At 42.1% G+C, this 24099-nt stretch overlaps 1 protein-coding gene across 1 annotated transcript; it reads right to left on the reverse strand.

Moving 5' to 3' along the window:
• Positions 1-9498: 9498 nt before the first annotated feature.
• On the reverse strand, positions 9499-23722 carry LOC128737455 (double-stranded RNA-specific editase Adar-like). Its single transcript, XM_053832096.1, has 5 exons — positions 23200-23722; positions 23024-23135; positions 12189-12658; positions 11730-11981; positions 9499-11404 (listed from the first exon to the last, which is right to left on the reverse strand). The coding sequence occupies exons 1-5, from the start codon at positions 23583-23585 to the stop codon at positions 10834-10836; spliced, it is 1791 nt and encodes a 596-aa protein (XP_053688071.1). The 5' UTR covers positions 23586-23722; the 3' UTR covers positions 9499-10833.
• Positions 23723-24099: the final 377 nt, after the last annotated feature.

Genomic DNA, 24099 nt, shown 5'->3' on the forward strand with positions numbered 1-24099 from the left:
GGACGATCGTTAAGGTAACCGGAAGCTGTACTTTCACCAAAACCTGAACAGCGCCTCAGGCAATTTTGTCGGCGCAAAAAACACGATAAGGGCGCTTACCCTAACACGGAACGACCACCGGATGAATGATAGAATGGAGTTATCTGCTCTATTTTGTATATCTTGTATATACAAGATATACAAGAAAGATGACAAGCTGAGAGGTGAGAAATATTGACCGATTACTCTCCTGAACAGGGTTTTACCGATCCTTTTTTTCTATCGCAGTTACACCACCGCACATTCAAATACATTCCGTCCGTTTAGTGGTGGAATACGAATGCTATGCATAATACAACCAGCGGTAGGCGCAGTCATACCTCCGATTGTACAGCAGAACGAATGCATTCTGATCATGTTTTTTTACATTTTTGTTTCGGTGAAGTTTCCTATACCGTTTGTAGACGGCAAGCTTCGCAAGCGGCAGATTTACTGGATTCAAAAAACGTACGTATTCGCGCAGTCACAGTCAACTTGCGATCCCGTTTCAAGTCCTACTCCTGAATGTCACCTACAAACAGTTTTCTCAAGCCACCTTCCATGGGCTGTTACTACTAGTCGATAGGTTTACGAAATGCTATCAAACCGACTGTGTGAAAAGTCGGTCTACAACCGTCAAGCAAACCTTCCAGCAGTGCCACGAAGTCCTAAATCCCACGCATCACCAACCAATCGACTTTAAAAGGCCGCACATGATAGTGTAAACCGACAAAAGGTTTAGAAGATTATGGACGAACAATGGTTTTCCGGGGAAACTAATCGGACTAATTTTGGGCGCAATGGATGGGATTCAATTCTGTGTGAAACATAGGGGAGACTGTCGGATTCATTCGAATCACGCAGGAGACGGCGATAAGAAAATAGTCTTTCCTGCATGTTTTTCAATATTGCGCTAGAAGATGTTACAAGGATGTACGGCGATCCGGATGCACGGCACAATTTTAAAAACATTCAGTTAAAATATTTGTTTTACCAATGACGATTTAGATCAGGAAGGATTGAAGATAAATACGTCTAAAACTAGAAACTTCTTCACTTTACGAATAAAGTAATAAAGGCACTACTGAAAAAGTTTACCGCCCATAGTAAGGCCAGAGGTTTGTTTAAAGAAATGTTTGATGTTGATTCGTTCGAAGTTTCTGGCTACATTAATGCTAACTAAGCAAGCTAAACCTACTAAGCATGCTTCCAATGGTTATTACTAGCAGCAGGCTTGCCAAGTATCTCCAAATATAGTACAGATCTGACCAAAATCTATCATAATATGCATAAAGCTACCGACGAGCTCCCAATTGGGGATGCGTACATTTGCCGTCTTCTTGCATCGGCTAATGTCTTATACGGGGTAAAATTTCTCATACCAAACTCCGAATTTTCAACTCAAACGTTAAATTCGTATTGTTGAACGCCTGCGAAACGTGGTGCGTCTCAGCAGAGACAACGAAAAAGTTACAGGTATTGATTAATCGCTGCCTGCGTTATATCATTCGTGTCTATTAGCCTGACAACTGCCAATCCAACGAGGAACTCCATCGTCGATGTCATCGACGGCCGATAGCAATACAAGTTAGAAGCAATGAGAACGCAGATGGAAGTAAACTTGAGGAAAGGAACGAACGAGATCCTAGAATATTCAGAAACTCTTTAAAACGACCGTTACAACACTTCGGTGACTGCTTCAGACCATGAAGTGACCGATTCAGTAAGCACACTTTATCGGAACGCAGCTGTACCCTATTCTGGGCACTGCAAACATACTTTCTCTCTAGGTTTACAATTTTAGGACGCTATTGACATCTGATAGGCGAATGGTAATTCCATTAAAGCACAAATGGGAAATGCTTCCACCAAATATGTCGTAAAGGTTCTCAATAAACACTGCTTCAATAAAAAATTGACTCAGAAAAGAATATCTTGTATTTTCATTTTTTAAACACATTTTTAAAATGCAATCGCACTTATTGAACACCCTGTAGATAACGATGTTTACGATGAATTCTCCGGCATTATGGAGGCTAATGTGCGACTATATTTAATGGTGGTTTGCGTGCATCGGGAAAAGATTTCAGTACGGGATTTTCTTCCCAGATGAAAACATATCGCGTATTCACCTTTTTAGGAGCCATAATGGCGAACAGCATAATCCGTGTTCGTAATATTTGAACAGCATTTCTGATTTTTTGACATTTTCTGCATGCATCGTACATTTCCTTTTCCCACGTTTTCACGACAAAACTAAAGGAAAGTGCAGGAAAACCCCGTTCCATGTATTACAGAGATGTCAAAAATGCTGTTCAATATTATTTTATCGAATCGATTTGCGGTACACCACAGAAGATTCTGGAAATTTCGATATGCCGCATAATTGCTTAATTGTTGGAATCGGAAATTCAGGCACGCACATTTTCAGAACTCTGACTACTTAGCAGGGCCCTAAAAGGGCAAGGCTGACAATCAGATCTCTCATGTCTGGATCTGTATTCATAGAGTTATAGTTTGTGTCAAACCTCAAAAACATGTCAAAGCAGAAGATCTAGCAAACCCACTGCAATTGCTATTTAGTTAATAGGTATAAAAAACGTTACAATTATCTGTTAACTATTGAGGTAGTGGCGCGTACAACCAAAAGCAGTTTAGTGTAGTTTGAATAGTTTTCAAAAAGGTAGTTGAGTTTGAGTTTATTTGAAGTCGTCTCGAATCTAACGGGATTCCGCATTTCGGTAAGATATCTCATCTTTAAACACGGTTGCACAGCTGTTTTACTGCTTGTGTTGTGAAGATTAAAGACATTGTAAAGTTACTCAGTTTCATGGTCACGAATAACTGCTCATACAGCTGAAATGAACTCAGCATTGCCAACCTGAAAACAACAATTCGAGCGAATCACTTGCATTCATGTTTCGTGTTGTTCTCTACATTCATTCATTTATGACAAGAATCAAATGTGAATTATTCATTCGTTTTGGACTGCCAACAACGGCAAACGAAATTACAATTACCATGCTCCGAAGTTTTAATTAATTTTCTTCGGCCAGATTTGGTTGGTTGATTTTAAAAAGCAGGCAGTTTAAAAAACTAAATTTTCAGATCTAAAATATCAATCAAGAGCAAGAAAATTGACTTACATATTAATCGAGTAATCATTCAGCACTGCAATTCATGAGTGAATTCTATTGAAGGGTAGAAAAGTGAGAAAGACAAACACTGTCAGCAGTTTAGTAGTCATGCCCATGGGCGGATAGATAAAACAATACTACCAGAAGTAAAACTGTATGCGCTGAATGCGTTTTATATTCACCTTCAAGCAGGGCTATCAATTTTTTCGAGTACTGATACAGCCACTGGCTTGTTAGATTTAATCCGGCGTCATATCTCAAGGCCATAGTTTTCAATGGCGGTGTATCTTGGATTCACCTCTACTAGGGCAATATAGGTCATTTTTAAAGGGCCATTAACGGTCATTTGACAGCTTATGTTTTGCTCAATTGAGTTTTGCTTCTGACGACAGGAGACAAAACTTGCTGTAGTTGATTGGATGAATGGCCTCCACAAAAGGCACATACAGAAATTACTAAAACTTTCAGTAGATCGATGGCGAAGAAGTTTTTTGGAATATTGGAACAAATTTACTCTGAGACGATATTTCTTCCGCATATTTAGCCTTGAGTCGACGTATTCTTGTCATACTGATTTTTTCTCGAGTCCGAATGAAAGATGATCTTAAAATGGGAGCCCCGGCAGGGACACATTTTAGAGCAAATTCCAGCGAGTGGGTGCAGACCGATTTTTTCGTGGATTGATTCAGGCATTTTCTGGTCCACACAAAGTCCACAGAAGACGACAACTTTATAAGTAGCCCTGGAAACCAAGGAAACCAGGTGCTGTCACCAGTCAAAATGAAGACGATTCGACAATGTAGTGCTGACATTGCCAAATTAACTCATTAGCTTTCACTTAGTGGACCGTTCGTAGAATTTCTCCTAGAGCTAGGTCCATCCTTCTTGAATTCCGAGCCCTGAATTTTCCCGCGAGCTGATTACCACCAGCTTTTCTTTCTTCATTATCAGAAGTCTTTCAACTCGGTTTCATGGAATTGTGCTCGCTCACAGAGCAACTCAATTGTCTTATCGAATAGAATGAGTCCACGCAGATTATCAAGTCTAAAAGTGGAAATTGCCAAATACGATCGAGGCCACTAGCAGCTCAGGCTGATCAAAGTGTTGTTGAACAAGCCTCTGCACTAGCACACGAAGCATGCCCACAGATCTAGTAGGCGTTGTCCTTTGATCTTCCGTGGAAGTTACGTATTCTAGGAAAAATAAATCCTACGTTTCTAAGCGACTACCAAATTTTGAAAAATCATAATTGTTGACGTAGAACAGGGGCGGACTGGGAGCCAAAGGGCCCACTGGGCCTTTGAGATTAGGGGCCCCAGTCTGCAATATTCTCATTACAGTAAAGTAACACAAAAAATGACATCTACTCAAGAGACATCAGCGTTACAAGGACAGTACATCGAATAATTATGGGATCTATTTTGTAAGTGATGTCGTGCAACTTGACTCGATCCAGTCATTGTCGAGTGTCGAGTACCGGGAGAACGGGCAGCATAGCGGCTCTATGCACGATCGAAGCAAAACAAACTCACTTGTCGTTAGGACCGAGTCAGATTGGATTGAAGAAAAATGCGTCCATTTTTCTTCAATCCAATCTTCGCTACTTTGAGTTTAGTTTGTTCAGCCACCACCACAGATGTTGTTCGATCAACAATATCCGAAACTTTGAAATCAATGAAATAATTGTGCGTTGAATTCTATATTCATGGACTTTTTGGAGGATCTGTCGCAGCGTGAATATTTGATTCTTTACTGACCGTCCTTCAACGAACCCGGAAGAGTACTTTCCACATTCTGATGAGTGCCACTGTGCATCTTTGTCGCTAATGCAGCGGTTTCCTCATATACCACCTATTTTTAATTCTGCAGATAGTTATTTCTGCAGTTAAGTTAAAGGGTTAATTACAAACAAAATTGCAAGTATCAAATAAGCTGATATAAATGATAGGATCTCAACAGTTCAATATATATGAGTAAAATACTGCGCCTACTCGTCAGAACAGAGAAAAGAATCGAGAGACCAGGATTTTAGAATCCATAGGATTCTTATTTCATAGTACAGGCGATTCCCGTGCCGAGTTATAGCTATCCCTGGGATTCAACTCTTGGATTCTCCTATAAGAATCCTGCTTCTATAAGCAAGGTATTCTGTGCACATCCTCTGCAGAATTTTTTCATACGATTCCAATACGAGGAATGCCAGAGACTCTGTGCGAATATTTTTGTTTCGTCTTGGTAGAGCTGCGGAAAAAAGAACCCACCGTCTAAAAACGCCAGTACGAAGAGCACGTGCTCGCCAGTCCGGAGGAGAGGTTCGCCAGCAACGACACACGGAGTTTCTCCAAACTGGTCAGGTGCAAGAATTTTGCCATGCCTGTGATGTGCAATGATAGTGCTGGTAACCTGCTTACTGACAAAACGACGGTAGCATCCAGATGGAAGAGTATTTACAGACGCTGTTGAATACAGAAGTAAACACGAAGATCAGCAGGTACAGGATAAGAATTTTGAGCGACGGCCAAACTGTGGAGCCACCAACACAGGAGGAGGTCAAAAGAGCAATCAGTGAGGTGAAAAACGGTAAGGTTGCTGTAAAGGATGGTATCCTGGCTGAAGTTTTAAAAGCGAGCAGCTGTACGAAACAATTCGCGGTTGATTGGCCTCATTTCCCATATTTTTAAAAACGGACATCGACTTGCGAGTAAAAACTATCGAGGCATTACGTTGCTCAATTTTGCCTATAAGGTACTCTCCCTATCCTGTGTTTTAGACTGAGTCCGTTAGCTGAGCTCTTCGTCGGCGAGTATCAAGCTGGTTTTCATGAGGGTCGCTTCACGATGGATCAGATATTAACCCTGCGTCTAGTAACTGACGAGTTTCGGGGGAACAACTTGCAGACTCATCATATTTTTATGGATTTCATGGCGGCATACGATTCAGTCAAATGAAATGAGCTGTGACGAAATGAGCATGGTTTTCCCACAGAACTCGTTACGTTGATTCGTATGACGCTGGATGAGTAAAAATTATGAGTCAGAATAGCAGATGAGACCTCACGTACTTTTTGATTTTGCGGATGACGTCGATATCACCGAAATCAAAAGTAGAGCAGGGAAAGAAGCCTTTAGGTCATTTATTGAGAAATTTTGACTTACCATTAGCACCGTCAAAACGAAGTACATGGCGTGGAAATCCAAATGGTGTTGGTGTCGAAGAGGAACTGAATATATTTTGGTATGCTCGTGACATGTGACAACGAGGTAAGTCGAATTGGCCTTTACGCAGGCATTACAGTTTGTAGCTGAAGTCCCGTAGCTTGCAAATTCGCATAAAACTGACGCTCTAGAGAACACTAATCCTCCAGTGGCCCTTTACGGACATGAAGCATGGACGCTAAAAGAAGCTTTTAGCGTAAAATTTGGCAAAATCCAAAATGGAGTGTAGCGCAGACGTATGAACCACGAGCTGTATTAAGAATGCTATTGTTATAATGAAGATAGTACAGTGTGGTAGTCTGCGCTGGACTGGTCACGTGTCTAGAATGCCTGACGAAAGAGTGGCCAAAATTATTTTAAGCAGAGAATCAAGAAGAGGCCGTAGACTTCGGAGTAGACATCGCACTGATAGATGTGCACTATCGAGGATAATGCACGTTCAGCTGGTGTTCGAGAGGTTTGAAGAAAGGTAGGACCATAATTCATTCGGCGCAGGATCGATAACGGACCGTCGCCACTGAAGTAAACTGAGTATGGAGCTTAAGCCGACAGTTCAATATTTATAAGTAGTCAAATAACTGCGGATGAAATACTAATTCTACTTTTAAATACTCAGATTCGGATCTTGGAGCCCAACAGCTCAACTTAAATGATTTCATGAATTATGGGGCCCCAGCAATCTAACATTCGTGAGTCATAGAAGAAGTTTAATTGAAAAAGAAATTTTGGTTTAAAGTTCGGAGCCCCAACAGCCCCATTAAAGGCTGAATTTTCAATCATCAAATCTGTTGATTTCATGAATCATGGGGCCCCAGCAATTGAACATTCGTGAGTCGTAGAAAGAGTTTAACTGAAATAAAAATTTTGGAAAATTTCATTTTGTGTAACAACGAAATTTTTACTGTGTTACTTTTTTCGGTGGGCCAGTCCGCCCCTGCAGTTAGCTGGCGACAACAGTGAAGCTATTCCGTTCAGAAGTGTGCGCGTTCAAAGAACGGTATCCCGTCGCGTCGAAAACGGACATCGTGCGGCACTTTGTGGGCACCGAATGCGCCCGTTACGACATCTATTGGACACTATTGGACAACAATCAGAGCATCGAAAGACAGTCCGGTTCCGAGCGGCCAACGCGCCCTGAGCGACAAGAAGCTCCAAAGGATGCTGAAGAGGAAGGCCGGTGCAACCGGCCAAACAGTGCAAAGTACCTGGCGAACATGGACATACATGTCAGGAAGCGGCAGTCCCGTGTCCCGTCTACTGGTCTCAGAGCTGCAGGCATTGACGCAGCGACAGAGACTGAATAAGATGGTCAAGAGGATTTTCCCTGGATGGCTACGACTGGCAGGGCACTTCGTATTTTACTTCCCCCGCGAAGGAAGTGAGTTCCGACGTGAGGTTCATTTCACACACCAAGTTCCCCAAGAAGGTGCTGCTGTGGCTGAGACTCAGAGAGAAGGGGATGAGGAAAGCCGCTCTTCTTTTGCTTTGGACTGGCCGTAAAAGGGGGAATTTATAGTACGAAGTGCCCGTCGGAAGGTGCGTCGTTCTGTCAAGAAATACAATAAGCGCGAAGACGGATCTGGCGTCGGCCGACTACTCGAAGCGATCGTTGGAGGAGGTGGACCGGCTGAATATCGATTTGGTACCCAAGTCGTCCTCCAGCTGCGTCCAATCGGGAATTTCTGGACAAACATGAAGCGTAAGAACTACTCCAGCAATTTTGTCGCGAAAACTGAGGGTGAAAATGATAAATAAAACGCAAAAAGAACTCAAAAACATATCTACACGCTGCCGGAAGGCCGCTCGCAAGGGCGTAGAATTTTTTTTGCTTGGAAACTGCTTTAGATGACGTTAAAATCGATAAAATCAATAAACATAACCAATGTACCTCTCTATTAGTGTATTTATTAGAGCAGTATACGTTTTTCAAGGATTACTGTGATCGCTGCATTCGTTGCATCTGTCAAAAGTACGTGTTTTCGAAAAAATCAGATGACCGTTTGCTGTAGCCGTCTGAAACGTTTTACCGGTTAATGTTTATACGATCAGACAGCTAAAAAAGCCCAAAGGAATGTGTTTTCAGTGAGAAAGAAAAGGCAATAATTGAAGCCTCTATCAGAATGAAGACGCATCCGGTCGAGAAATCGGACGAAACTACACAACGAATGTCAAAAAAGATTGAACTTGGCACAGTGTGTGTTGAACGGTTCATTATGGCTGAAGTAGGGCTTAAATACCAACATTTCACTGCCGAAGATCAAGATTACAATGTATCTAACAGTTTGCAAGCTCCAACAAAGCTTGGAATTTGTCAGATTGAACGTGTTTGTGTCTTGTCCATCAATATTCGTATGCATAGCATTATTTTTCGTTAATTTTAGCTCCGATTTCACGATGATTGTGACTGGTTTTACATAACCTCTTGCTCCTACGGTCCTGCAAGTGCACTTACGATCGTTTTGATTCGCTTTTTGGCGCTGTTCCAGCCCGAAAAAGTTGCATTTTTTTGATTTATTTAATTTCAATTTCCGTTATTCCACACCACACGCTATGTCCGAAGGTACTTATTATTTAACTTACATGCACCTCAGATTTCTCTTCACTGGATGTTAGTATTAATCAAAACAATTAATTTAGAAAAGGTCTTAAAATATTCTATCTTGGGTTTTTTGAAAAATTCAATTTTCAAGGTTATTTAGGGGTCATCCCCTCTCAAGTGATCATATCCGTTGTATTCGACCACCTCCGATTTTAACCAAATTTGGTATAATTGCTTATTCCGACCCCATATTTAATTTCTCAAAGTTTTGTATGGATTGAACAATCCCCCTTGCAGTGACATGCATTGAAAAATTAGTATTTTCGAAAATCTGAGAAAAATGGAAAAGTGTCACTGCAAGGGGGATTGATTAATCCGTATAAAACTTTGGGAAAATGAATGTGGGGTCGGAATGAGCAATTATATCAAATTTGGTTGAAATCGGAGGTGGTCGAATACAACGAATATGATCACTTGAGAGGGGATGACCCCTAAATAACCTTGAAAATTGAATTTTTCAAAAAACCCAAGATAGAATATTTTAAGACCTTCTCTAAATTAATTGTTTCGATTAATACTAACACTCTGTGAAGAGAAATCTGAGGTGCATGTAAGTTTAATAATAAGTGCCTTTGGACATAGCGTGCACCACCTCTTTCGACAGAATTGGATTTTCCGTCTCCCAATTTTGGTTCCCATTAAGTCACGTTGCGTCGCTTTTCTCCATAGTGGGTGACTGTCAAAAGTTTTTCTTTTACATGGCTGCGACCATAAGTTTTTCCATGGCTTACTGTGTGTGATTGCACCCGCTCGTTGCATCTGTCAAAAGCACGTGTTTTTAACAAATCGTGCGTCCACTTGCTGCACAGCAGCAGACGTAGCGTTTTGCCACGTTTTTCTTCAGTTCAACTAAAGCTAAAAGAAAGTGTTTTGAGCGAGTGAGAATGAAAATTAAATCATTCAAGCCTATTAGAAGGAAAGTGGGAAATGTGGGACATTTGAGAAATCTACATCTACACGATAGGGTTCAGAGTAGTTCTCTACTCACAATTTCTGAGGAAGCTCTTTATAGGTTTGGATTGGATTGGACATCTTGCCAAATGAACTCAGAAAGATTTTGAAATGGAAATTTTAAAGAAACGTTATTGAGTGGATACCCTGAACCATTTCCCAGGTTATCGTCTTTTGTTAATGTTTGGAAAACACCTCTTGTTACTTCGATTTTTTATCGATTTTGTAAGAAAGTTAGAATATCTGAGGGAACCACGCAATTCTGTATCCACCTACTCAACGAAAAACGTGCTCTTTTCTTGAATGGAAGCCTACGCGTAAATGTTCTCTTGTTATATCCTCTTATTTCGCGAAAGTATAAATCTTTCACTTGTCTTTAGATGGCTAAAACTTACTCACTAAAGCTATTATCTCTTATGTTATAAACCGGTTCTATAATGTCTAAATGTTATGCAAAGCACAAATACTGAACTAACAAAGAAAAAATTGAAACAAATTAAAACAAACTTTTTCTTCTCTCTCATCAAACGATGCGTGTGGAAATTAAAAGCGCACACTTTGGTGTGCGCACCAAAAAAACGTTTGCAAATGCATAAAACAAATAGAAAAACGAAACGAAATCCTCTCCTGGATGGAACAACCTACTCCCCTTGTACGCTAGCTAGCGAGCGTAAGCAATAAGTAACAGTCTAAAAAACCTTACAACACTACAACAGAATCAACTGCCGCTTCTTAATCCTACACGCGTTTTTTCGTCACCGCGGAACGGGTCCTCTTAGATACTCTAAATGCCCGTCCGTTGCCTTTCTCAGAACAATCTAGCATTGGCCTGACTGGATTGGCTGTTGCTGCTGTTGATGCTACCCCCCGCATGCTTACCACCAGAGCCAGCGGAGCCGTGTTTACCCTGATGTCATTTACCTCCTCCGGTACTACCATTGTTGTTGTTTGTCATTGCGTTGGCCGTGGGAGCAGCGGCAGCTGCTGCTGCCGCTGCCGGTGCAATCGCCGCCGCCGCTGCGGCCAACAGCTCTTCCGGCCGGGGGGCAATCAACGTGAACTGGTCCTGTTCGATCGGTTTCTTCAACCAATCGCCCAGATCCTCTTTGGCAAAGGCGGCAAACAGTTCCTTCTTCGCCTGCTGGTACTCCGGAACGGACATCTTGGTTTCGAAGTAGCTCGGCTTAACTTCGCGGAACGGTGCCAACGGCAGCTTGCCGATGGCAGCCGCGTACCGCCGGTAGAAAGATTGCTTCGACAGGCGGGACATTTTGTTCGTGTTAGTGTTGTTGTTGATCAGTTTGCCGGTGAAGGAGTTGACGATCTCCACCTCCTGGCAGCCGATCACCCAGTTGATGCTAAAGTTGGGCGGTTTGGTTTGGTTGCGCGACTCCGCCGACGTCATCAGGGCCAGCCGGGGCTTGTTCAGCCGGTACGGTGGCGGTAGGCCTTGGATTGAGTTTTCCACCCGACCGCAGATGGCGCTGTTTTTTTTGTTTATCATAAGGAAGGGGATTAAAAAGGTTTTTTTTAGTTTTAGTGGCTTTTTAGATTGTTTTGATGAAAGCGATCACACTCTACTACAAATGTTAAAGTTAGTAATTGATTACGAAATCCTACAACCCAACCAACCAACAGAGGCAAAACACATGCAGTTTGATGCACACAGACACGTTACCGGACACGGACTGTTCATGAACCAACGGTCACCAGACCGTGTTGTTTCGCGCTACACGTCGGGGTTCATGAAAAATCCGGCCCGTCACACTGGCTACGGTACGGTTCTTCTCTCTTCGGTTCGGTTCTTACCGGTACATGTGCGCCGGATGCAGCAAGCTGCCCAGCACAATCGAGTGCAGATAGATCGGCTCGATCACGGACGCGAGCAGCGATCCCTGCAAGCCGAGTACGTTCCAGCGTGATATTTTGTCCGAGCAGGACATCGTCAGCAGACGCTGCCCCTGCAGGACACCATCCCACGTCTGAATGCCCTCGCTGCTCTTGACCGGTATCGTCCCTTCGCCCGATTCCACCTTGGTGCGCAGCTGGCCGCGGGCTTTCCTGTATACGCATCACATATTAGTGTAGTTCGTGTGTGATTGGGTTTCCCGATTCGGATCAGATCAGAGAGGAAGTGGGGAAATTATTTCGATAGGAAGGAAAAAAACGAGTAATGAAAGCATGAGAAAAAATGCATCAGTTTTTGTTCGGGGAATTGTTGCACTGAACTCCTGCAAAAGAATAAAGCGAAAGCAAACACAATCCTACCGGTTCGGATGTTTGTCCACATCCATGTTGTCGTTCTCGTGCGGACTGAACACCCGAGCATCACCGCAGGGAGCCGTATTGATGTACAGATGGAAGTTGATTCCATCCCGCAGCTTGTACAATCTCGAACCATCCGATGGCTTCACGAAGATACTTTCCTGCGGTTCCTCCGGCACCGGTCCAAGTTCACCATTGCTGGTGCTACTGCTATTAGTATTGTTGCTTTTGTTCTTACTATTGTTATTCGTGTTATTATTATTGCCATTCTTTCCATTGTATTGAGCCACCGTTGTACTATTATTGGAAGTCGTACTATTATTAGTATTACTGAGCAGATCCAGCTGGCTGTAGAAAAAGTCCAGCAAACCGCGGCGGGCGATAATTTCCGCGTGCGAATCGTTGATAACCGAACCGGTGACACTCATGTGTTCACCACTGACGCACTTGGTGCCGGTGGCCAGTGAGATGACCTAAAAATAGTTTAAACAAATTGTCTGATTAAATTTACTACATTTTTCGAAAGAAAAACGAAATAATTCCCACCTTCTAAACGTTGAAAATTTAAAAAATAATGGTACGAATTTCTTAAAAAAAATTTTTTTCTGTATTATCACAATAATTGTTGGTACAATTCTGGCTTTTGCTTTTAGAAGGTCGCATATAATCAGCCCTTTTGCACGCATTATGCGTCTTTCTGAAAACGAAAGCCAGAATTTCACAAGGGCGCAATTATCATCATAGTATGCGACGCCCTATGCAAAAGCTCACTTCGCTGTCACTTTTGGTTATAGTGCTTTTTTAACAGGTATGATCTAGAATTTGTTTCCTTTAATTCTCGGGTAATTTTTCCGTAAAAAGCGGAAGAGAGGAGACACGAAGAGAATCTCTCGTTGTCACATTGGTCTATTTGAAAAGAATTGGCTTTTGCTGTAATATAAAACAATCAGGAATGCACAAAAATTACATGAGAGGAATTAGCTATAGACTCAAATATAGCATTTGATTTGAACACTTAACGTATGTATTGAAAAAATGGACTAATTTCGCACGGCGATGAAAAAAAATACAAAACATAACGTAATGAAACAAATTATTCTCAAATCCTATTTATTTAGCCTTCTATAAAAATGCTTTGACGCCCTGCCAGGTGGCTTTAAAACGGTTCATCGAAACCTTCGCGATGGCCCATCAAAAGATAGACGTCGGCATTTTATTCAATTCTTTCGTGACTTTGGCAATCAGCTCTTTCTCCGTTTGGCCACAAAGTTATTGAAGTAAATGCTCCGTTTGAGCTTCGCCCAAACAATTTTTATTTGTAGCAGTTGCGGAACGTTGGGAAAATTGGTGACCGTCGGTACAACGTTTATCTTCAGCTGGTTAACCTCCCCTAGTGATCTCTCGGCATGATGGGCCTGGGCCAGCCAAAAGATTTGCGCGTCCTTTGCGCGATACTACTTCGTACTGTATCTTCATATCTTCTCGTTTACCGTAAACCCCGAACGAAACCACAGCGTCTAGAACATTCTCTTCTCGCTGATAGTCAGCTACAGAAGGCTCTTCTTTGGGGAGATATACTTGACATCATCGCTTATCTTGTTGCTTGGTGATGTAAAGTACTCGGTCCTCTGCCAGTCGTTGCCGCCGGGCAATCCGTATGCAATCCGACATTTGGCAGCAGCATTTTGGCCCAGTACTTCTTCCCCGTTTAGCCGGTTGCTCCGACCTCCCGGTTCAAGGCACGGAACGATGAGACCACCCTGCTCTCGGTTTTCATCTTCAGCTTCTGCTGTACGTTACGGTCGCGCAGCATTGTCGGATGTCCGAAACCAAGTTTTTCAACGCGTTCGCCTTTCACGCGGGGGAGGATGTTGTAATTGCCAGGTTGGCTCTATTTAGCGGATAAGGCTTGTTCGCGACAAAATCTGGACACCTCAATTTTGCAATAAAACAAATTTGCTAGAAGTTTAATCCATGAAACTATTTTATATCATTTATGTGTGTATCGTTAATAATTATCAAACAAATTAACATCACTTATTTGGTCTGCATGAAAAATTGGCGAACTTTGGAGTTTACCCTTGCCATGAGGGTCAGTGCAGACTTGTTGGCAACCAATTTACTGCGTTTGTCCAAGATTTTCGAAATTTATCTAAAGTTGTTGCTTGTTGTTTGTGCTGGGACAGCTCTCTCTTCACCAAAGCCCAATACCGCTCGATACAATATGGACTCCATTAGCATCATACCATTCCAAAAAAACACCTTTGGCGTAGTGACAGGATGCCAAATCAGGCCAAAACAGCAAGGGTACATCATGGCTGTGTAGGAACGGTAACAATCGTTTCTGCAGGCATTCTTCACGGTATATTATCTTGTTAACCGTTCCCGTAGTGATGTAACCTTTGCTTGCTCGACCACAGCTGCATATGGCCTGCCATACTAAATATTTTTTGGGGAACTTGGCTTTCTTCTTTGTTCTAAAATTCTCTGCAACGCCATTCCGTTTCATGGCATTGTAAAAAGACATACCAGGAAGTTGTTTAAAGTCTTCTAGGGCATACGTTTTATCGTCCATTATAACACATGGAAACTTCGTTTAATATTCACGATAAAGCTTACGAGCGCGTGTTTTGGGCGTCGAATTTTGCTTATCATTACGGTTTTGCACAGTCCTCACCTTGAAAGACTTCATGTCTTGTCGTTGCTTTTAGAAGTGTGCACGAATGCTGGCGACACTTTTATTTTACGAGTAATGGTACGTACGTACAGAAAGATATGGTCTCCTCCATAATATTTGTTTTACCTTCGCATTCTTGTGGTGGTTCGTCAGATCCGTTTTTGCTCCACTTTCCTTTTTAAAAACTGCTCACCGGTAGGATATCTACGCGGTAAACCTCTGGAGTTACTAAAGAGCCTGTGCCTGTAGATCGTGCTTCGTATTAGGGCATAGAGCAACTTGTGCTTTGAAACGTCTGAAACCAGCACTTTTTTACTCTCTCAGACAGATGTTATAACAGATGTTATAGGACCCGCAGAAAAGAGCCCCCATTTTCTAGTAAGTTTTAGGATTAACTGCCTATGTATTTGCCATTTCCAGGTTTCTGGGCCATCATTTGTTTATTGAAAATTCATCTGACTCACAGTCTTAATGAAAAAGTAGCTCTATCTTTTACTAAAAACATTAACTAGATGCTCACGGAAAACGTGGATTGGCACATTGAAGACAAACATATCACACACTTCAATTAAAACGATCGCACATAATTCTAATTGGCTTATGAGCTCCAGATAGGCGGTTCCGCGGTTCCAAGTGCAAGAAATTTCATTGACGTAACGGTCTGACAGGAGCATATATGTTATCCTGTTGTATGTAATAGCGACGGGTAATCGACGTGGTTGAATAATAACTTCGCGGCAAAGATCACTTGGCTTGGGCAACGCGTCGTCTCGATTTTAAAGGCAGCATACCAAGAAGTTGGCAGTGATCTTCATACGGAGGCAGGTTTTTCTGCACCATTTCGATTCTACTGGACCAATTAGCATGAAATAGGCATCACACAATGGAACTCGTTTTGAGAATTGATCTGACAAGAAGTAATAAAGCGATTTGAGGCCCAGAGAATCGCGAATTTTAAAAATGAATCCCAGTAGGCGGTTAGTGCTGGATATGATACTGTCATTCTTGAGTCCTGAGTGGTTCCTGAATGTCAGTTCGTTATCTAAGGCTGTGAACCATTTCGCGAAATTTTTAACTTTTTAGTTAAAATTTGACAGTTCGATGGTTATCTCTCCTCGAGTGGTTAAAATCAGTTCAGAATGCAAACCATTTCATAGATTGATAGTTGTTTTACTCAATGAGTGCATATGGTGTCGCCAGCTCTTAATTGGGCTTCCGAAAAAACGGCAAACGATTTTTCTTTCTTACCGTACATTAAACCTAGTGTCGGAAGTAGTGCGCTGTATAGCAAATGAGACGTACTATACAGCGCACTACTTCCGAAACTAGGTTCAATGTACGGTAAGAAAGAAAAATCGTTTGCCGTTTTTTCGGAAGTCTAATTTAGTGCTGGATACGCAATATATAAGGTGAGGATGAAGATATGTTTCTATAACAGCGAATTGGATGAATTTTTGGTGTTCATTTGCTCCTATTTGATAGATAAAATTTATCTCATTTCATTTCGGGTTGAATAATCAAGTGTATTATATGTTAAACATCCATACATTGGTGAAAAAAAAAATTCACGGAAAAATCAGTGAAACCCATCGAAGCTCTTTCCTCACCTGTGGCATATCTCATTGGCTCTCAGAAGCGAACCATCGAACTGTCAAAACTAACCATGCTCCCGAGTAGGGTTATTTTTCGAAAAACCATTGAACTGTCAAATTTTAAGCAAAAAGTTAAAAATTTCGCGAAATGGTTCACACTTCACAGCTTAAACTGATTTTAACCACTCGAGGAGAAATATCCATCGAACTGTCAAATTTTAACCAAAAAGTTAAAAACTTCGCGAAATGGTTCACAGCCTTAGAAAATCAATCATTCTGTGGGTGTACCACTTGGATGGCGGTCTGTCAGCTTGTCGAGTAATCGCACGACAACGACAGATGGAGAGAGAGCGAAAGGATTCATTATTCCCGTGGCACTGACAGTCAAGTTAAATATGTACACGCGTTTTTTTTCTTGTCGTAAAATAAAGCCAATATTATTCGACATAAATCCTCGATTTTCCATATCATCCGTTTCGATTTTCTACAGTAAGGGCCAAACAGACAGGCAGGCAGGCGATTTTCATTACCGACCGTTTCCATCCACCACATCTTCTAATGGCACTGGGTTCCGTTAGATCTTATCGTGTCAAAAGAGCGATATTTTTATAAGGACTCTAATGATGATTCATCAAGAAACTTGGCGGCTGGATTCTACAAGACAATAGTCGTCTTTCTATGGTAATCCAGAAGCAGCTTTAAGGTCTTAGAAATAGGGTTTACTAACAAAACATTCACAGGACCAGTTCGTCCGCCTCACGAAAAAAAATTCATCAGTGGCACGCAAGAGCTCTATCGCTGAGCAAGCCGACAAAAGGTTGACCGATCGGACAGCTTAATGCCAGAGAAAAAAATCCCCGCGAACAAGCTGATGGGTTGTGCCAAACAATCTAAACACATGAAGGTTCACCAGTTCCGATAGCATATTTAACATCGAACATCCGTTCAGCTGCTGATTGCGAAGATCTGCAAAAGCTCATTAATATTTTTTCGAGTTGGTGCTTCAACAACAGGCTTAACATTAGTGTCGCAAAGTGTTCAGTAGTAAGTTTCACCAGACGGAAATCTCCAATTGAGCATCGTTACCTGATAAACAGTCAACCAATTCAACGGGAGTATCTTGTGAAGGATCTGGGAGTTTTTTTGGATGCCAAGCTAACGTTCCAGGTGCACTATAGCCACGTAATCAGTAAAGCGTATCGAAATCTTGGCTTCATCATGCGAGTTGCCAAAGAGTTTCGAGACCCTTATTGCCTGAGAGCACTATACTATGCGTTAGTGCGCTCGATACTGGAAACAGCTGCAGTAGTTTGGAGCCCCTACACCGCAATCTGGTCCAATAGAATTGAGGCCATACAACGAAAATTTAAGGCGTTTACCGTGGGTCAATCCACTCGAACTTCCCCCATACGAAGACCGTTGCAAGCTTCTGGACATGGAAACTTTGGCGAAAAGGAGAAGAGACTTGCGAGCAATGTTTATTGCGAAGCTGCTTTGTGGTGAAATTGATGCTCCGAACATCTTGGCGAAATCAAGCATCACTGCTACATCAAGATTTCTGCGTTCAACAGATTTTCTACGCCTGCCCTATCATCGGACAATGTATGGACAAAACGAACCTATTCGTGCAATGTGTGTTTGTTTTAACAATGTGTATCATCTGTTTGATTTTTCGATTAGTTGTGAAGTTTTTAAGTGTCGTTTGCGTAATTTAATGTAAAGTGAATTTATCATGTAGACCAAGTAGTCCGATGATGTTAGGGAATAAATAAATAAATAAACACTCATTTGCCATCTGTAGCAAAATTATTCAACCGATGCTGGGAATTTGGCGACTTCACTTCAATGTGGAAGTAAACCAAAGTTATCTTTCTGCTGAAACCTGGTAAAGACCCTTCTGTTTTCAACAGTGATCGATCCAGCAGCTACAGCTTGCTCCAAGCCGAACCATTTTTCTCGCCGATGAGAACCAATACCTTTCAATATCCAAACCGAGAGCAACAGCCAACTCTTGGGTAGCGAAAAAGCATTCGCCAATGCGTGTTACGACGTTCAAGCTTCATCAACAAAATTTTTCGATGTATCCCATCACCCAACAGTAGCTAGATATCTGTCTGGCAGAGTATTTATTTCAGGTGATGTCTGACACATTCGACATCCCGGCAGATGTACCCCAAAGAAGCATACTGGGGCCCATTCTGTATAACTTATTTTGTTACTTTGTTTTGTCTACAATGTAAGCTCACAAGGTCACTGATCAATTATCAAGAATATCAACACTGAACCAGAGGAATTCGCTAGCTGTCTATAAACAAGTAACCTATCCAGTGCTAGAGTATGTAATCCCGATTTGGTCTGACTGTGCTCGGATACACAGACTGAGGCACCAGCGCACCAGAAGAAAAAATGCTTAGACTTGTTCTTGAACCTGCCCTGGATTGTTTTGCCCAGATAATAAAAGATCGTAATAGAAAGTTCACATTAAATCGTATGCATGTCAATTTCACATTGTAATTGTATAATGATTAGAGTATGTCAAATCGAAGTGAACAATAAGTTGTTTTGCAATCGTGCGTGTTTTCATATACAATTCATGTCTGTGAATTATAAAGCAGTATAGACGGTTGCAATATTTGATTATATCTTAATCATATATTCAGGAGTATTTAGTTACGTGTTATAAAAACTACGCAAAATAGAATTACAAATAATTGTCAAAATTTTCGCACGTATATTACCTCCATTTTGGTACTTATATGTTCTTATCTGGCGTGTAATATAACTTTTTTGTTCAGATATGATGTCATATTTCTCAGTTACAATCGAGATATACAAACCAAATAGCGTACTGGGTGGTGGATCGTTACGAAAACATGCGACTGTTCCAATCGACCTAACAAAATGTGTTGCAATTGAACGAAATAGCTTCTACATCGGATCCCCGCGTACCTGTAAATATAAAATAGATCCCACAGTGGTCCTTGGCCTTTTATCCAGTAACCTCCTCGTGATTCTAGCCGGAATACGAGCAACCTCAATGGAGATCGGGTAACCAACCCCGGTGGAAACTAAAATGTATGAGCGAATGCTGAGCGTCTGCTCCCATGTCAAGCTCTACATTTCTTAATCTAGTGAGCACTTGCACTCCAGATTAGGAGCGGCTCACAACAACGTCTGAGTCGGGGCGGGCGGGTGAATTGAGAAAAGCGGTATTTCAACACTGAAGCCATAGCTGGCAGCCACATAACGAGACTCAAAATAACAGAACTAGTAAGGCAAGCTTAGAGCCAGAGTAAGGCAAGCTTAGACTCATCTTCACTATGCTCGGTCCTATTATCGCTGACCGAATGCAAATGGCTTTAAATTTGATTTCATCATGGTGTGATAGGCAGGGTCTCAGCATAAATGCCAATAAAACTACTATCATACCATTTACGAGAAGGAAAAAATTTACATTAAATAACATCAGATTGAAAGGAACACTTTTAAAACTTTCAGACACTGTTAAATATCTTGGAGTATTTCTTGACAGAAAACTCAATTGGAACACACATCTAGAGCAAGTAGTAAACAAAGCAACAAATGCTCTATGGATATGTAAAAGAACGTTTGGTAAGAAATGGGGACTGAAACCGAAGATGATCCATTGGATCTATTCGGCCATTGTCAGACACAGGATTACCTATGCTTCGTTGGTCTGGTGGCCAAAAACGAAAGAGAAAACTACCCAAATAAAGCTGGAAAAACTTCAAAGGCTAGCCACTCTCTCAATAACAGGTGCAATGAGAAGTACACCTTCGAAGGCATTGGATGCTTTACTCTATATACTTCCATTGCATCAGTTTATACAATTAGAAGCTGAAAAAAGTGCTCTGAGGATCAAAAGATCAAAGAACCTTTTTGAAGGGGACTTAACAGGTCATCTCAGTATTCTAAAAACTATTAGTATAAATCCTCTTGTAACCAGTAGTGAAGATTGGATGGAGAAAAAATACAACTTCAACCGAATATTTCGTGTATTTGAGCCTAGACGTGATTCCTGGGAAGATGGTGGTCCCGATATTCGTCCAGGCTCGACAGTTTTCTATACAGATGGTTCAAAAATGGACAATCGAGTGGGAGCAGGAGTCACTGGCCCAGGAATAGACATGTCAATTTCTATGGGCAGATGGCCAACTGTATTCCAAGCTGAAATACAAGCAATTCTAGAATGTACGACTGTGTGCTTGCGCAGGAACTATAAACATTCAAATATATGCATCATGTCCGACAGCCAAGCAGCTCTAAACGCTCTAAAGTCGGCGACATGCACATCAAAACTTGTCTGGGAATGTATTCAATCACTCCAAAAATTGTCTCGTCGTAACCAAGTCAACTTGTACTGGGTCCCAGGTCACTGTGGAATTGATGGAAATGAGAGAGCTGATGCACTAGCAAGACTCGGATCATCTCATCAATTTGTAGGACCTGAGCCCTTCTGTTGCTTATCTGCTTCTGCTTTAAAAATGGAGCTAAAAGCATGGGAATGTACGAAAGTGGAATCAAATTGGAATAACACTTTCAATGCTAGGCAGTCGAAACGTTTCATCTCTCCAAACGTTTCAATTACTCGCAAAATACTGGAGCTTTCGAAGAAAGATCTAAGCATTTATACTGGTCTTATAACAGGACATTGTCCGAGCCGCTATCATCTGAAGCTAATGGGAAAACTTCATGATGATATATGTCGCTTCTGCGGCATAGAAAAAGAAGACTCGGAACACCTGTTATGCCGATGTCCGGCAATTCTCAATAAAAGATTAAGGTTCTTCGAAAGAGGGCTGTTAGAACCCTCTGATATTTGGAGAACAACTCCCAGCGCCGTAGTGCACTTCATCCGAAGTGCATCACCGGGCTGGACAAATGCTATTAGTCAAACAATGACAATCACTTCTGCTAGTGGTGCGTCATCTTGACAACATAGCTATAATAAAACGGGGAATATATCACAATAGATCAAACAAATGGTCGCAGTGATAAAAATACCCAACATGGAAAAAAAAAATGCTCGGTCCTGGGCCGCCAGTAAGATAACCCACCTAAACAATACGCACTGTACGCAACAAAAGCAACCCTAATCATGTCACACTGCCCAATGGGTAAAAACGAGCTCGTAATCCCAACAATTAGAAGCCGCTGGTTTGGAATGTTACAAGTGACCTACTCTTATGTAAAAAAAAATGCAGCAAACCGATTGGTGATGGTTTCATCCTACGCAGACTTCGGGAAATGGTCCATTTTGCCCTATTATTCCCAAAAATCACGATAAAAGCTAATAAAACAGTATAAAAACTTATTTGCCGCCAGTAAAATGAGCTACATAGTAAAACCTAATTAATGCAACGGCTTGTGCAAGTTGTACGGAAACATGAATCAAACTCGAAAGGGACTGGTGAAAGTAGTTCATCGATGAAGATCTTAATGGCATTCTACCAGATACTGTAATACCGACTGTCACCACAGTAGGACAAGGTTTCGTAGGGAATTATCAGGCGCGCTTCATGGGAGCTCGCGTAAGTATGGACCATGTTTTTGCCATCCGGCAGATCTTGTAGAAATCTCGGGAATATAACGTAAGAACGCATCAACTTCCTTATTATCTTTATACGATACAGTCGCTCGAGACCACGAAAACGGTTTCCCAGACAAATGATGTGTCTCGTACGCATCTCAGGGACACACACTCGAGTCCTTTCAAGAAGCGGTTCTTTCATAACGACGGCTATCCTGCACGAACGGGTATTGAAACGAGAGGCCAGATCTTCAGCAAGAGTTGTCAATTTACAGACTCCGCAGATGACTTTGATATCAGAGCCAGAAATTTTACAAACTAAAAGCGTAGTCTAGGAGAGGTGCAATGCGGTCAAAAGCGATTTACGACTTCTAAGACGCCTAGCAAATTGACGACCAGCCATCCATTGACGAGGTGGCCAGCGATCGAGTTGAATGGAAATGGCTGTTTCAAACGGCGCTAGCCACCCGAGCTCTATGCTGACGACAATGACGACGATCTCCGACCATCTCAGTTGCAGCGCAAAACCTCGAATCTAAGCCCTGAGTACGTACGAGAATCCACTTACGTTTTGGTAATACATCTGATTAGGATAATAGTTCAGAGAGGTTTTACAGCTGCACTGCATGACTTGTAGAACTTGCATGACAAAAGATTGTACTACAGTCGTCTACCGCACCCTCAAGCAGGCTCAAGAGTATCAAGGCAGTAGTATCAAGCAGGAATCAGTTAGTAAAGGGTTCAGAGTGGTGAACCGGTAGTAAAAAAACAGAAGACTGCAAGCCTTAGTTGCAATCATCAGGACGACACAAGATCAGGATTTCAGGTGACTGAGTGACAGATCGAACAAAACTTTTTGGGAAAAACTCGTGAAAAAACACTCAAATCCTATTAAATTAGAGTTATTAGAGACTGACTCGATCCAAAAAGCTGTTTTAAATATTGCTTTTACTTTTGCTAACCTGATTTTTGTGAGAACAAAATAACCCTAAATGTGGTGCTCAGTTTAAAAACTTACCTTAGCCGTCTTAACATCATATCCATGGGTCATCACGATACCCGCCAGCACTTTTCGTCGTGAATAAACGTCATTACCCTTCATAACCTCGTTGAACTTCTCGATGACCAACCTAAAAGAAAAATACAATCAATAAATGCTTCCCAAAAATGACGCCCAAACCACTATCCACTTACTTCCCAATCGAATCGGCAAACGTCTGGGGTAATTCGACATTCTTCTGATCATAGCACCCGGCGGCATCGCCGTTCAGCCCGGTCCCTGCGGGACCTCCACCGGCCGCTCCTCCTAAACCGCCGACTCCTCCTCCTCCTGCTCCTGCTCCACCGGACGCATTCATCAACGCCCCAAACTTAGCCTGCTGCAGCGGGCTGAACGAGATGTTGCACATCGACGCCAGGGCGGCCTTGGCCGCCGCATTCTTCGCCATCTTCTTCGAGGGCCCAGTGCCCTCGAACCGCTGCCCGTCGACGCTGACGACGACGGTGAACTTCGAGTGCTGCAGCCCGTCCGTCGAGACGCACTCGAACGTCGCATCGGTGAACAGTTCGTGCAGCAGCATCACCGGACCCTTCTCCGGCTGGGGTTTCGGTGGCTGACCGGGCGACACGTTCCGCGAAGCGTTCGCTGCCGATGCCTTGAGCTCTGTTGTTGTCGGGCCGGGTCGGGTCGGGCGGGGGAGAAAGATAACAACAAGAAGGCGGGAAGGTGGTTTTCGAGAGTTGTTTTGAGATTTTTTTTGGTTTTGGTTTTGGTTATGGCGATAAGATTAATTGTTGTTGGATGAAAGTTATTGTTTGTTGTTGTTGTTGTTGTGGTCGATTGGTTGGTTCGGGGTGAGAGGTGAAAAGATGAAAATGTTATTATTATTATTAAATAGTTGCATCAAAATCATTTGCTTTTTCGAGTTGGTCTGGTTTACGAGAAAAACGAAAACAAAACACATTCCGATTAAAACTCAACAACCAAAAAAAAAAAGAACTAGAAGGTGTTCTCAATCAACAACCGGTTCAAACTGAGAGAGGTGTTAGTTGCAGTGGAGCTTTAGTTGGTTCAATTATTCTAACTCAGGGAAC

The sequence above is a fragment of the Sabethes cyaneus genome, chromosome 1, assembly GCF_943734655.1.
Source record: "Sabethes cyaneus chromosome 1, idSabCyanKW18_F2, whole genome shotgun sequence".
Taxonomy (NCBI): domain Eukaryota; kingdom Metazoa; phylum Arthropoda; class Insecta; order Diptera; family Culicidae; genus Sabethes; species Sabethes cyaneus.